The 15,667-nt window shown below is 37.3% G+C and overlaps 1 protein-coding gene across 3 annotated transcripts in view; it reads right to left on the bottom strand.

Moving 5' to 3' along the window:
- LOC106091822 (voltage-dependent calcium channel subunit alpha-2/delta-3) overlaps positions 1–15,667 on the bottom strand; it is a 310,884-nt gene that overhangs the window by 219,134 nt on the left and 76,083 nt on the right. For all 3 annotated transcript variants that reach the window (XM_059364545.1, XM_059364544.1, XM_059364546.1), the window contains exon 3: positions 5,781–5,862. In XM_059364545.1, the coding sequence (XP_059220528.1) occupies positions 5,781–5,862 (82 nt within the window). The remainder of the gene's footprint in view (positions 1–5,780; positions 5,863–15,667) is intronic.

Genomic DNA, 15,667 nt, shown 5'->3' with positions numbered 1-15,667 from the left:
TAAACCAAATTGAAGAAGGACATCAAAGGTCCCAGCACAACTCACTGTCCCAAATTTCGACCACATCGGACAATAAATGCACCTTTCATGGGCTCAAAACCATAAATCGAGCGATCGGTCTATAGGGCAGCTATATCCAAATCTAGATCGATCTGTCCCACAGAAGTATGTCGAGAGGCTTAATTTAACTCACTATTCCAAATTGCGGCGACATCGGAAAATAAACGAGCTTTTTATGGGCCCAACGCCTTAAATCGAGAGATCGGTCTATATGGCGACTATATCCAAATTTGGACCGATGTGAGCATTGACGAAGGATGTCGAAGGGCCTAATACAACTCACTGTCAAAAATTTTGGCAAAATCGAATAAAAAATGCGCTTTTTATGGGCCCAAGACCTTAAATCGAGAAATCGGTCTGTATGACAGTTATATCCAAATCTGGGCCAAATTAAAGAACGATGTCGAAGGGCCCAATTCAACTCACTGTCCTAAATTTCAGCAAATCGGTTAATAAATGTGATTTTTATGGGCCTAAGACCCAAAATCGGCGGATCAGTCTATATGGGGGCTATATGAAGATATAGTCCGATATAGCCCATCTTCAAACTTATCCTGCTTATAGATAAAAAAAAGAATCTTTGCAAAGTTTCTGTTCAATATCTCTATTTGTAAAGCCTGTAGTGCGATATGAACAGACACACGGACGGACATGGCTAGATCGTCTTAGTTTTTTTAGGACGATCAAGAATATACAATATATACTTTATAGGGTCGAAAATGGATATTTCGATGTGTTGCAAACGGAATGACCAAATGAATATACCCCCATACTTCTATAGTGGGTATTAAAAAAAATCAAAGAAAAGTTTTTTAATTGAAAATTTTCAAAAACTTTGATTGATATTATCATTTTCGTGAAGCAGTTTCAATTAAAAAATTAATTGGATCAACTAATATCGTGATTAAAACCAATTATTTTTTCTGTGTATCGAGTTATATGTCCGTTTTGTGGAAATTCAAGGAGGGCGAGCGCTAAAAACTTAGCTTTATATAGCCATTCCAGGTGTTTAGTATACATGCTGTTTAGAGCTTTTACAAGTGGAGATGGAACACATTTTTATCCTACTGCCATATACCCTTCATTTGAATATCATAGTGCCATTATTGGGCTACAAATCAACTTAGGTATAAGGCTGTCCTTTTAGCCACTTGTTAAATGTTTCCATGTTGCGTTCGTACTCTGCTCCTAAAACTATTTCATTCGAACCCAGTTTTGTTAAATCGGCAACACCTTTCGACCAGGTTTGGAGACGCTTGAGATTTCGATGTGAAATTTCTACGTCATTCTCAAGTACCTGGAATTTGAGCCCCCTATTGTCATAGTTAGGCCACATGTGCGTTGTTGCCTTTTGGGGTAAAACTGTCTGAAAGTTGAATCCATATTTTAAAGTAAGGTTCGTACTCTACTTGTAAAACCCCCATTGTCATCATAGGTGATTTAGGGAAAAAGGATGACCCCAAACACTAGACGTTATATTTCTATGTCAGATTCGTTCTGCTTCCATTCGAGACCCCATATTACCAGAACGCGCTACATGTCGCTTCGGGTTGTTTAGTGGCAGGGCAATCCTTCAACAACTCCATTCTGACATTGAAATGTAAAGTGCACTATTTTCACCACATGATCTTTTTAAACTATCTGAATATTGCAAGTAAATCTAAATCTATACGAACATAGAAACATACAAAAAAATATTAATTTTTTATCTTAAAATATATGGGACCCATCACATAATGTAAACAAAAATACTACACCCTCTTTCCTTTATTTGTTTTAACTCTCCGCCAACTAGTTCATAGTAGATGTTATTGTGTAACATTTCAGCCAATTTTAATAAGAATTCCGAACTTTGGGGGCTCAAGAAGTAAAATAGGGTGATCGGTTTATATTTACGGCTATAGACCGCTTCAGACCATATTTAACATGCATGTTGAAGGACTTGGGAGAAGCCGTTGTACAAAATGTCAGCCAAACCAAATGTAGAGACTCAAGAAATCAAGAACCCAAAACAGTTTATATGGCAGCTATTTCAGATTATGAACCGATTTCAACCATATTTGGCACTGTTGTTGGCGGTCATAACAAAATACGCAATGAAAAATTTCATCCAAATGGGATTAGAATTGCACTCTGTAGTGGCTCAAGAAGTCAAGATTCCATATCTGTTTATATGGCAACTACATCAGATAATGAACCGATTCGAACTATATTTAGCACAGTTATTGAAAGTCATAACGAAACACCTCATGCAAAATTATAGCCAAATCGGATAAGAATTGCGCCCTGTAGTGGCTCAAGAAGTTAAGATCCAAGATAGGTTTATATGGCTGCTATATCAAAACATGAGCCGATATGTCTCATTTACAATCCCAAGTGACCTACCCCAATAAGAAGCATTTGTGCAAAATTTTAAGCAGCTAGTTTTACTTCTTCGAAAGTCAGCGTGCTTTACAGGTTGTAGACGAATATTTTGTTGAGTTACAAACAGAATGACGAAATTAGTATGCCCCCATCCTATGGTGGAGGATATAAAAATGCAAATGCCTCACATGCCAAAGCCAGGCCATAAGGAATTGGCTGACCTACATGCCAAGTTGGGCCACACACATCACACCCCCACAACACCCTCGCCATAACGAATGCTTCAGAAAAAAACCAACAAGAATTTGCTGCGTTTATGCTCCTTCTTCTTCTTCTTTAAAGGAAAATGAAATCCTCATATTTATAGCTTTTAAGGAAAGTAAATTTTCATGTATATTCGTTGCTTCTGCGGAAAAATATCGTTCGATTAATGCCAATTTCATTAAAATCCCTTCAGGCGCTTGGCCGTAATATGTACCACAAAATCGCCTTTAAAAAAAACCCTTGGCCGTTTATTTATATATATTTACTAAAAAAATTATTATTTTGCTTTCAAATATGTATACACAACAAATCTTACATTTTTCTAACGGACACACTTTTCTAACGGACACGCACAATTTGCCTGAACTTTTTTAATTTTAAGAGAAACCTACAAATAAAAAAACCCACGCATACGAGCTATCTTCAAAAAATCCACAAATTTATGAAATATTGTTCTACAACAAGTTGTAATGTGAAATCCTGTTAACAACTATTAAATTAGCATTACTGTGAATATCGCTTGCCACCATTTATGCAAAATATTCATTTAAACGTAAACAATTCACTACGCACAACTAAATGCTGTATTGAATGTGCGTAAGAAATTTTTTAAAAACTAAATTAGTTTCTTATTTTCAATTTTTTTGCATGTTTGGGCAAAGATCATTAAATTTTACTATTTTTGTTTGTTTCTCTTTCGAGACGAGCTACACGATCGGAGATTTTCTTTGTAAATGGAAAAGGAAAACCATAGATAGCAACACACACCAACCACCATGGGACGCGTTTCGTCTTTGATTAGAAGACTTTTCAACCATATTATGTGTGATGGCTTCAAGCGCCGTGCGTTGGTATGTTGTATTTGAATCGTATTGTTTGCGGAAACCACATTAACCACGCTCGACAACCCTGTCTATTAGCTGTACTTTTTCCCAATTGCCTTTAATTAGAAGGCTTTTCAACCATATTAGGTGTGATGGCTTTGCAAAGAAAATCTCCGATCATTGAGCCCGTCTCGAAAGAGAAACAAACAAAAAATGTGAAATCTAATGACCTTCGCCCTAACAGCCAAAAAAACTAGATAACTATTGTTTCGTTAATGAAAATTTATGAAAAAAAGTCATAAAAAAATCCCGACTCGTAGAGCAGTTTATATATTACAAGATGCTATTGAAAATTACTTAAAATTGTATTTACATATTTTAAAGATCACGTATTCCATATCTCATTCCCCACTAACTAAAAAATCTTATATTAAACTTGCTTTTACAATGTGCTGGGGATTCATATTGACATGTCCTCAAATTATAAGGTCAAAAGCTTTAGCAAAAATTAGCTACAATTTTTTTTCATACAAAATGTTCTTTGTATGGAAAAAGAGCCAGACTCATTGAAAAGTATACCGAACGGCTTTCGATTTAGTGAGCGAGTTACAGGTAGAATTTGTTGTCCGATTCTCATAAAATTTTCCACAAGTCTCTTTTTTGGTCCAAGGACAAAAGCTATTGATTTTGAAAAAAATCGTATCTGATTTAGCTATAGTCCCCATATATATCTTTCATCCGATATGGCCGTTGAAGCCAGTAGTCTACACAATTTTTATCCGATCTTTATAAAATTTAGCATGACATGTTTCATTTGACCTTTCAATACAATCGGCTCAGATTTAGATATAGCTCCCATATATAATTTTCATCCTATATGGCCTTTTAAGGCTGTAATAGCCACAATTTTGATCCGATCTTCACAAAATTTAGCACGATATGTTTTGTTTGACATCCCAATACGTGTGCCAAATTTCATTGAAATCGAATCAGATTTAGATATAGCTCCCCCAGGTAGAAGAAAAAATTTTGTTCCGATTTTTATAAAATTTTGCCTGAGATGTTTTATTTGACGTCCTAATACGTGTGCAAAATTTCACTAAAATCGGATGAATTTTTGACATAGCTCACATATTTGGCCTTTTAAGGCTAGCGTGAGGTGTTTTCTTTGAAGTCCTGGACGTATGATAGATTTCATCAAATTCTATCCAGATTTAGTTATAGCTCGCATAGACATCTTTTATTCGATATAAGGCTGCAGTAGCCACAATTTAGGTCATATAGTAAGAAAATCTTACAAGTTTCTATTGAATATTTCAATAGGGATGCAAAATTAAAGTCTGTCTAAATTTCAACATAGGTTCCATGTTTTAAAAGCAGTACAAATACTCAGTGGTGTAGGGTATTCTATAGTCGGCTTCAGTAATGATGCGCCAGTGAATCCATTGGACAAAAGCCCTCAATTTTGGTTCGAATTGTACTTCTTTTGATCTGTTAAAACTCTTTGGTCAACAAAGGCCAATAGAGACCTCTATAAAGACTGAAGTGGCATAAAAGTTAGTATGTCTACCTATGACCCTGAACGCGTACGATCTTGTTGAGAACATAAAAAATTCACAATCTAATACCGCCTGTTGTCTCTTAATAAATGATGCTCCATTCTCAAGTAAACAAGCCATGTATGGGCCCATAAAGACCCATCTCCAAATAAGGCTTTTTGATCCCCTGCAGGTAGTTTATTCGATTTTGCTGGCATTTGAACTCAACGAATATTTACTATCATAAACTCATATCAAATTTAAGTTTTTTTTTTTTTTTTTTTGAATGTGGCAACACTTTTTGTACACACGTGTACAATTACATATGTACATTTAAATGTAAATACATGGTAGCCTGCTGGTGTCACATATCAATTCAGACAAGCAGCCACCCTTCCATCCACCCACACATTCTGACAGTTACGCTTGACAAATAAAACAAAATTTATATCGGATATATGGGTATGTAAGCACAGGCATTTGCTTGAAGCTGATAGCTATATGGCTACATATACATACTTATGTATGTATATGTTTACAAAATATACATACACATGTGGAGTATTTTCAAAAAGGCGCATTAAGCTGTTCCATAAAAACTTATATTAATAAGTCTTTATTTATATTATTTTTTGTTGCTGTTGCTTATTTGATTACGTTTCGAAATCATTTGTTTACGTTTTGAACTCTTGTTACTATTCTTTCCAGTTGGTAAAGGTTGGATACTTACGCTTTTGATTTCGTTCATTTTTGTAAACTGTCTTCCAAATTCCCATAAATCCACACCAAACTTTAATGCCCAATTTCGAACTCTGCAACGAAAGGAGAAATAAAATTTTATAGAGTGTAGATTTTAACATATAAAAATATTTATTTTCATATAAAGTAAGTTATAAAGTAAAAAAAGCTAAATTCGGGCGGGATCCAGCATAATAAAAACTTTAAATTATCAGAGATATTCATACATCTAATCGGTCTGCATTTCATGCTGATGAAGTGTATAAAAGTTAAAAAAAATAATGTTATGATAGAACTTCAAATATGATCGATGTCTTGAGCACAAAAATACATAGACCTACAGACAGACATGGCTCAATCGAATCAATGGTCCCAAAGCGATGGGAATGCTTAAAGGTATGTCTATTTCCTATTTAGCGTTGCAAATAAATGTATTAAGTTATAAAACCATGCGATACAGCAGTGGTAGAGGGTATAATGTTTTCAATGCTCGATTTAACTTACATATCAACCAGAGAATGTTTTGATGATGTTTTAAGGAAAAACACTAAAACCACTCCAAGATACATTTCCCGGAAAACTCTCCGACGGACAACGTGGCACAGTAAGAGATGGTCACTGATATGCATTCCTCGTTGATGGTTGAGGAAATTGTGTTTGAGTCAAGAGTTATGGGAGCAAATAAAAGTTTTGAAAGATTTGAATCGCCAGGCCTATTACCGGTTATCATCAGTCCAATTACCAGCTGTATCCGATAGACTGGCTCCCCGGCTTTGTGACACATACCTACAATGCTGGGTATGTTATATGTACCTGTTGGTTGGCGGACTGCAAAGAGGTTGATAGTCCATACATATCTCAGAGCGAAAATTCCTAATGAAAGCCTGTCCGACAGCAATACGCCTACGGTTGAGGTAAGTCCTCATAAGCCGCTCCTTATGACCAAAACGACTACAACGAAGTGCATCTTCCTTACTAAATTCTTTTAATAAAGGGTGATTTTTTTGAGGTTAGGATTTTCATGCATTAGTATTTGACAGATCACGTGGGATTTCAGACATGGTGTCAAAGAGAAAGATGCTCAGTATGCTTTGACATTTCATCATGAATAGACTTACTAACGAGCAACGCTTGCAAATCATTGAATTTTATTACCAAAATCAGTGTTCGGTTCGAAATGTGTTCATTCACCGTAACGTTGCGTCCAACAGCATCTTTGAAAAAATACGGTCCAATGATTCCACCAGCGTACAAACCACACCAAACAGTGCATTTTTCGGGATGCATGGGCAATTCTTGAACGGCTTCTGGTTGCTTTTCACTCCAAATGCGGCAATTTTGCTTATTTACGTAGCCATTCAACCAGAAATGAGCCTCATCGCTGAACAAAATTTGTCAAAATTTCGAACAGAACACTGATTTTGGTAATAAAATTCAATGATTTGCAAGCGTTGCTCGTTAGTAAGTCTATTCATGATCTATTCATACTGAGCATCTTTCTCTTTGACACCATGTCTGAAATCCCACGTGATCTGTCAAATACTAATGCATGAAAATCCTAACCTCAAAAAAATCACCCTTTATATGGATTAAGTCTTCGTGACAAGTTGGGCTAAGACTAAAGGCACTGTGTTCTACGGGACCAAGGCCGTCTTTTTAAAGAGTGGGAAGTCTAGAATAGACAAAGATCCTCATATTGACATCAGACAGTGCAGTGACAGGAGACTCAATACCGCCTGACGAACAGCGTTCCGACGAAGAGACCATCACCGACTTTCTCAATAATGGGAATACTCGGATAAGCAAAAATCCTAATATGAAGGCATAAGGCAGTGCAGGGGCGGGATACTCAATACAGTCTAACGATGAAACCATCACCGACTTCCTCAATATTCGGAAGACTATGATAGGAAAAGATCCTATAAAACATCGGGCAGTGCACTGACAAGAAACTCAAAGCAGCCTAACGAACAGGGAGCCGACAATGAGGCCATCTCCCAATCTAAAGAAGACCATTTACTCAAGAGTGTGAAGACTAGGATAGGGCGATGGTCTCATCGTCGGCTCCCCTTTTATTAGTCTGCATTGAGCTTTCTCACACTGCACTGCCTGATGTTGAAATATTAGGAACTCTGCAAGTGTCACTCAATGCAGCTTAAAAAAAAAGGAAGCCGCCGATGAGACCATCAGCCACTACCAAGGAGCCCATTTACTGGAGGACCAATGACTGAGGTCATCCAGATAAACCTCCACCGGAGCGAGACAGCTACACACGCTCTGGTGGTAGAAAATCAGCAAGGGCAAGATTTGTATTTCCTTAATTCAAGAGCCATGGACGACCCGGAAAAAAGTTTCTGGACTGAACCATATCAACTACCAATTATTCTATGCTAACACCAATCCTTGGCAAAGACCTGGCAAATTTTTTGAATACTAACGAACTAATAACACTTACCATTGTTAATAGGATTAGGGAGGAGGCTTTAGATGTGACAATATCGTATGTTAGGAAAATCTTATCGATCAGGTTCAGGATTGGAGGGTCTCTATGGAGCAGGGTTACGACTCACAAGGATAACGACTGCACTAGTAGAGTCTTTCGGAGAGAATTGTTCACTTCGAGAAAGGAAATCAGCCCATGAATCGATTTGAAGCATATACAATACGGATGTTGAAAAGCCTAACATAAGTCACTGTGTCAAATTTCAGTGAAATCGGATTATAAATGCGCATTTTATGGGGCCAAGACTTTAAATAGAGATGTCGGTCTACAATATATGGCTGCTATATCCAAATCTGGACCGATTTTGGCCAAGTTGCAGACAAATGTCGAAGGGCCTAACACCAAAACCTCAATTCGAGAGATCGGTCTATATGGCAGCTATATCCAAATCTGAACCGATCTGGGCTAAATTGGAGAAAGATGTCAAAGAGCCTAACAAAACTCACTGTCACAAATTTCAGCAAAATCGGATAATAAATGTGGCTTTTATGGGCCTTATAACCTAAATCAGAGGATCGGTCTATATCTGAGCCAAATTGACGAGGGATGTCGAAGGGCCTAACACCACTCACTGTGCCAAATATCAGCAAAATCGAATAGTAAATGTGGCTTTTATGGGCCTAAGACCCTAAATCGGCGGATCGGTCTATATGGGGGCTATATCAAGATATAGTCCGATATAGCCCATCTTCGAACTTAACCTGCTTATGGACAAAAAAAGAATCAGTGCAATGTTTTAGCACAATATCCCTATTTTTAAAGACTGTAGCGTGATTTCAACAGACAGACGGACGGACATGGCTAAATCGTCTTAGATTTTTACGCTGATCACGAATATATATACTCTATAGGGTCGGAAATGGATATTTCGATGTGTTGCAAACGGAATGACAAAATGTATACTGGAGGCTTTTTTTGATATCCGACCCATAGATATACAGATTAAGTGTAAGGCAGACACTGCGGCTATGAGACTTAAGGCCATGGGAGAATGGTTAGAGGAAAGGGACAGGTCATACAATAGCGGTATAATCGAGGCAACGATAAGAAACCTGGGAGGCATGGAAGAGTTTATCGAGCGGCTACCTCAGACCACACTTGAGGTCGAGTGCGAAAAACTGCTGCCGGCGACACATTCTTGGATTGATGGAACTCTAGTATTGCCATCTAGAAGATCATCCTACATAGATGGATCAAAGCTAGAGGACAGATTGGGCCTAGGTGTCTACATTGAGAATCCAGGGACTGAGAACTGTTTCAAACTGCCTGGTCATAATACAGTCCTGCAGGCGGAGATCTGGGCGATCACGGAATGCTTGAAAATTTATTCTTTTATGGGTTGAAGAAGTCAAATCCGGGATCGGTTTATATGGGGGCTTTAAATGTTTATAGGCCGATTCGGATCATACTTGGCATGGATATTGGAAGTCATACTTCAAGGTTTCATTTCAAATTTAAGGCTCAAGAAATCAAATCGGGAAATCGGTTTATATGGGGGCTATATCCAAATCTGAACCTATATAGCCCATTTTCAATGACCTACATAAATATTAAATATCGGTGCAAAATTTCAAGCGCCTAGCTTTAAGGGTTCGACTGCTATCGTGATTTCGAAAGACGTTCGGGCGGACAGGCATAGCTAGATAAACTCAGAATGTCGAGACGATCCAGAATATGTATACTTTATGGGGTAGCATATCAATATTTCGAGGTGTTACTAACGGAAAAGGGCCGCAGATGAAAAATGTATTCCTTTGGCGCACAAATGCACAAATATATTATTTGTTAAGCTGCGTTCTACAGTAATTAAATTTCTATTAATCAATTAATGAATTATTATAGCTGCCATATAGACCGATCTCCCGATAAAGGGTCTAATGTCCATAAATGCTTAATTTTTCTGATTTCGCTGAAATTTGAAGCAGTGAGTAGTATAAGGCCTCCCGACATCTGACCTAAATATGATTTAGATCGGACTATAAATAGATATACCATATAGGCCGATCTCCCAATAAAGAATCTGAAGCCCATAAAAGGTTTATTTTTTATCCAATTTCGCTGAATTTTGAAACAATGAGTAGTTTTTAGGCCACCCAACATCGAACCCAAATATGGACTATACTTAGATATAGCTGAAGCCAATAAAATATTTATTTTTTATCCGATTTCGTTAAAATTTTAAATAGTGAGGTGTTTTAAGAATCCCAACATACACACCAAATGTGGGTCAGCCCCTATTAAGATATAACTAACTATATTTATGAAGTTATAATAAAATAGAATGATTATTATATCCTTGTTTAATTTGTTCCATATCGGTCCAGATTTGTTAATAGATGCCTTAAAGAACGATCTATCGATGTAAAGTCTTTGCAGTATGAAAGCGCATTTATTATCTGATTTCGTTGAAATTTGACGCAGTGACTTATGTTAGGCTTTTCGACATCCGTGTCCTTTATGCTTCAGATCGGTTTATATTTGGATATAGCTGCCAAAAAGACCAATATTTTGTTCTACAAAGTACAACAATGACTTATATTTATTAGACAACTCAATGTCCGTGCGGAATTTGGGTGCATAAGTTATCCAATGTTCACCGGATTGTGACAAAAGGGGGTATATGAGTTGGTGGTGGGTATCCAAAGTTCTGCCCGGCCGAACTCAATGCCTTTTTACTTGTTTTAATGTAAGATTAGTTTGGTGATCAATTTTTAAACTGTAAATTTTTCGTTAATTATACCCTTCACCGCCACTGTGGTACAGGGTATTATAACTAATGCATTTGTTTGCAACACCCAGAAGGAAGAGATGTCCATTGATAAGTATACCGATCGACTCAGAATCACTTTTTGATTTGGTTCAACTATGTCCGTCTGTCTGTCTGTGTGTCTGTCCATGTTAATTTGTGTACACAATACGGGTCACACAGAGAGACAGACGGACATAGCTGAATCAAATCAATATATACAATAATTATGGCTATATATTTTAATGGCTATATTCCAAAGTAGAGGAGATAGTACACCTCCTTGAGGTGTTAATATACTGACCCATCTTTTTAGATCTACAGATCACGGGCCTTTCGTAATAAATCTTTCAGTAAGTAAGTTATTAATAAACTTTCTAATGGCAGTGTTGATGCCTAGAAACTTCGAAGCCTTCGAAGTAACCGACGAGGTCGTGAAGGGGTAATTCGGAGACGTTGCCTTTACTATATGCATGTTTTTGCCGATGCAGGTGATCTCTAGGGATATTTTTCCTTAGTTATGTTTCTATCAACCTATCGTGAGGGATACTCCATAACTGCAATGAGTATCTTTGCAATATTAAAATTGGAAGAATGGTTAGGAGTTTATGTATTAATCACGTTTTCCATAAACATACCGAACAGAGACCGAAAAGCGCTTTATGTCCAGTAAATATTTATTTTCGACAATTAAAGAGCTTTTAGTGAAATACCATGCTACGAAAATAGTATATCGCTTGACTATCAGTCTAACAATATAAGTGCCTTTATCTGAATCCCATATGATCTGTATTAGTCGACGGACTTAAGTCTGAATATAAGGTGTACTCCATTTTTAAAATACTTAATCCCAGTCCGATATTCTCATGATGTCTGATTTAGGGGTGTTTTCGGGGGTGAGGTGGTCCCCCAAGCACTTGGCCCTGAAAAAATATCGGCATCATGCTCTTCTTTCAAATACCATTTATTTAAACCCCATTGTAATATGATAACTTGTTATACTCGTATTTATAAGAAACTTTTGATGAAACTAAGTAGACTAGCTTGTTCCTTTAATGTTGTTTGTTTGAAAAATATAATAAAAAGAGTCAGTTTGTTGACAGAAGCTTTACAATTCAGGTGTGGGGTTCCCAAAAAAAAAAGAAGACTCAAAAAAAAAAAAAAAAAAATTTTTTTAAATATGGATTCACGCCCTACTCGAGAAAGAATTCTTTCAGCTTTGAAAGCTTCAAATGTGGAATTTCCAGAAACAGCGTCAATTGCACAATTGAGAACATTATATGATTCTTTGCAAGTTAACGGTGGTCCATCAAAGCAGACTGAATTGCCTTCTGGAAATGTGGTTTCTTCTGATTCTGCTGGGAATTCATCTGTAACTGTCACTACAATGTCATCCAATACTTTGAATGAAACTCCCGTTATTAATTCCGCAACTGCCGATCCTGAAAATTTGCTTCAGTCATTTCAATGTAATGGTGAGTCCACAAATCAAACTGAATTGGTTCTTGGAACTGCCGCTTGTTTTTCTGCCGCACGGACTTCAACCGATTTAATATCTAGAAATACATTGAGTGTCGCTTTTAATAACAGCGAAATTGGCGTATCCTGTGCAAATCTTCGGCAAACACAGACTTCAGTGCCTCCTTCCGTAATTTCTTCCGTACCTTCCGTCTATAATTCTTCTGCTTCCGTTCCTGTAAATACAGTTCAAAGACAATTTCCTGGTACTTCAGGGACTGCTGCTTCTGTTTCTGCCGCCCGGACTTCATCAGTTATTTCCGATTTAATGAATACAAATACATTGGGTGTCGCTTTTAACAATAGAGCAATTGGCGTGTCCTGTGATGTTCTTCCGCAAACACAAACTTCCGTACCTCCTTCCGTATCTTCTTGTGTTGTTTCTTCCGTACCCTCCGTCAATTATTCCTCAGTTTCCGTTCCTGCAAACTTACTTCGAGGACAATTTTCTAGACCTTCTGTTCCATCACAGGTAACAGACCCTTTCATTCGTTCAAGCGTTTTATCCCGTGAAGCTGATGAACTAGAGAGTGAAATTAGAGTTTTGAGATTGAAGCAAGAAATGTTGGCTCTTCGAAACCAAATTGAATCTTTAGAAAACGGTGGAAAAAAGGTTTCTACAAATATCAATTATGACGAGCTCTCTATGATGGTTCCGAAATTTTCTGGGAATGATGGACGAAATATTGAAAAATGGATAAACTCTTTTGAAAGCTACACTATAAATATGACTGACCAAGAAAAATATATGTGCTTAAGATATTTGCTGGTTGGAACTGCGCGAGAGTTCATGCCATAGGTTTTGAGGCGAGTTTACAGGATGAGGTATCCCCCCAACAAATGGCCCAAAATAGGTTATGAAAGTCCAAATAGGTTATGAAATTATGAAATTCGTTTTCTTATCTCAAATTCCTTTCATTTGAGCCACATATTGGCATGGTCGAAAAATTTTATCTCTTTGGGGGTGTTACATGGTCCTACATTTGGATATCAAATTTGTATTCTACTCCCAAATAACTTTATTTGAACCCCATATTGCGATGGTCACTAAAAAATTGGTGATTGTGGGGTATTTAGGGAAAGGGATAGACCCCCAGAAAATTGATCCCGAAAATGTGTATCAATTCTTGCAATATTTAGTTCCACTCTCTTTAAGGCAAAAATTGTTTTGGTGAGCAAATACGTCCTATTTGGGGATTGTTATGGTGGTGGGACGTCCGCTAGACAGTTGGCCCCTAATGTTGATATCAGATATGTGGTCTACTCCCACATTCCTTTAATTTGAGCCCCATATTTCCATAGTCGGCAAACATGACCGGCTTGGGGGGTGTTGTGGGAAATGGGCGGCTACTCAGTGAGTTGGCCTTGAAAATATATATCGGATTCGCGTTCCACTTTAAAAACCCTCTTATTTGAACCTCATATTGCAATAGTCAGCAAATACTTACTATTTGGGTGGTGTTGTTGTGTTGTCCCAAACATTGATATCAAATTCGTGCTTTACTCCCAAAGACCTTTCATTTGAGCCCCATATTGCTATGGTCGTAAATTTGTCCCCATTGGGGGATGTTTTTGGTGAGAGGCGTCCCCCAAACACTTGGTCCTATATTTGGATATCAGATTCGTATTCTACTGGCAAATACCTTTTATTTAAGCCCCATAATCCCATGGTCAGTAAATAAGTCTAGTGTGGGAAAGGTGGTCCCACATTTGTATATCATATTCATATTCTACTCGTAGATACCTTTCATTTGAGTCCCATATGACCGATTTAGGGGTGTTTTGGGGCTTGTTGTGGCCCCCTAACACTTAGTCCGACAATTGGATATCAGATACGTTTTCTTATCCTAAATACCTTTCATTTGAGTCCCATATTGTCGTGATTGGTCTAAATATATGTTTGGTAGGTTTTAGTGTGGGGCAGCTCCCCTAGGTACCCCATCCGAAATTTGGATACCAAATTTTTATTTTTAAGGTACTGTATGAAAGAACCTAAAATTTCGCTTAAATCGCACTACCCATATCCGAGATCTGGCGTTTCTGAAAATTAGGGTAAGGGGGAGGGTCCGGCTCCCGTTCAGATATCAAAAAATGTAGTACCCTATTTTCACCACGGGGTCATTATGCACCATCTATGAAAATTTCAAGAAAATCGGTTCAGCCGTTTCTGAGTCTATAAGGAACACACAAACATACCAACATACAAACAAACAAACAAACACAAATTGATTTTTATATATAAGATTTATATGGCAGCAATCAATTTATCAGCTGCTTACGTGCATGTGAACACTCAAATGTGAGTGTGTGGACCGTACTCAAATTCATATTTGTTGTTATAAATTCAACTAAAACCCAGCCCTCGAAATTTACGTACAGATTTATTGCAATAGCTTGCTACGAAAGAAACATTTCACTATTTTAGAAGTTTATTTATTTATGTCTATATACAAATACTTTCTTATTTATGCATCCACAAAATTTGTTTCCACCCCGAGTAAGTACGTGTGAGCAAGATCACTAACACAAACAAATACTTAGTTACAATAAGAAGTTTGATGATGGCGTTTATTTTACTTAAGAAAACGAGACGTTGCGCAGTGACTGTGGTTGTGATCTTTTAGGGCGTAGTGAAATGTAAATTTTTTCTAGATGAAAAAACAAAATTTTCATCAATATTTTCCACTTTTTGTTTTATATAAAGTTTCACGGCTAAAACCGAATGTAGTACCAAGCTTAAGGGGAAAAATCTACAAAATTTGGTAGAAAATACATTTCCGAAAGGATCGTGGTCGGGGAAAAATTTGGATCGTTCAAAGTTAGCACCCAAATTCAAAACACTCTCTCTCTAAAGATGCCATTTCATTCTTTCTGTACATAAAAAGAATATTCGGAACCATCTCAGTCCTATGTCCGTCGTCTTAACTAATCAAAAACGTATTAAAGCGTCTAAAAGTATAGGCGTGCATAAAAATGCGCTTAATCAACACAAAGTGACTGAGTGGTGGTGGTATAATGGCAACACCGACCCATCCGTGTAACAGTGCGGCCAAGTCGATGGTTACAAATTGACATTAGTAAATTGTTTGTGTCACTTATGCCACGCGCCTTT

Source organism: Stomoxys calcitrans, chromosome 3 (genome assembly GCF_963082655.1).
Source record: "Stomoxys calcitrans chromosome 3, idStoCalc2.1, whole genome shotgun sequence".
Classification (NCBI taxonomy): Eukaryota; Metazoa; Arthropoda; class Insecta; order Diptera; family Muscidae; genus Stomoxys; species Stomoxys calcitrans.
Note: the sequence above shows the minus strand (reverse complement) of the source record. Positions and strands in the feature narration are given on the sequence as shown.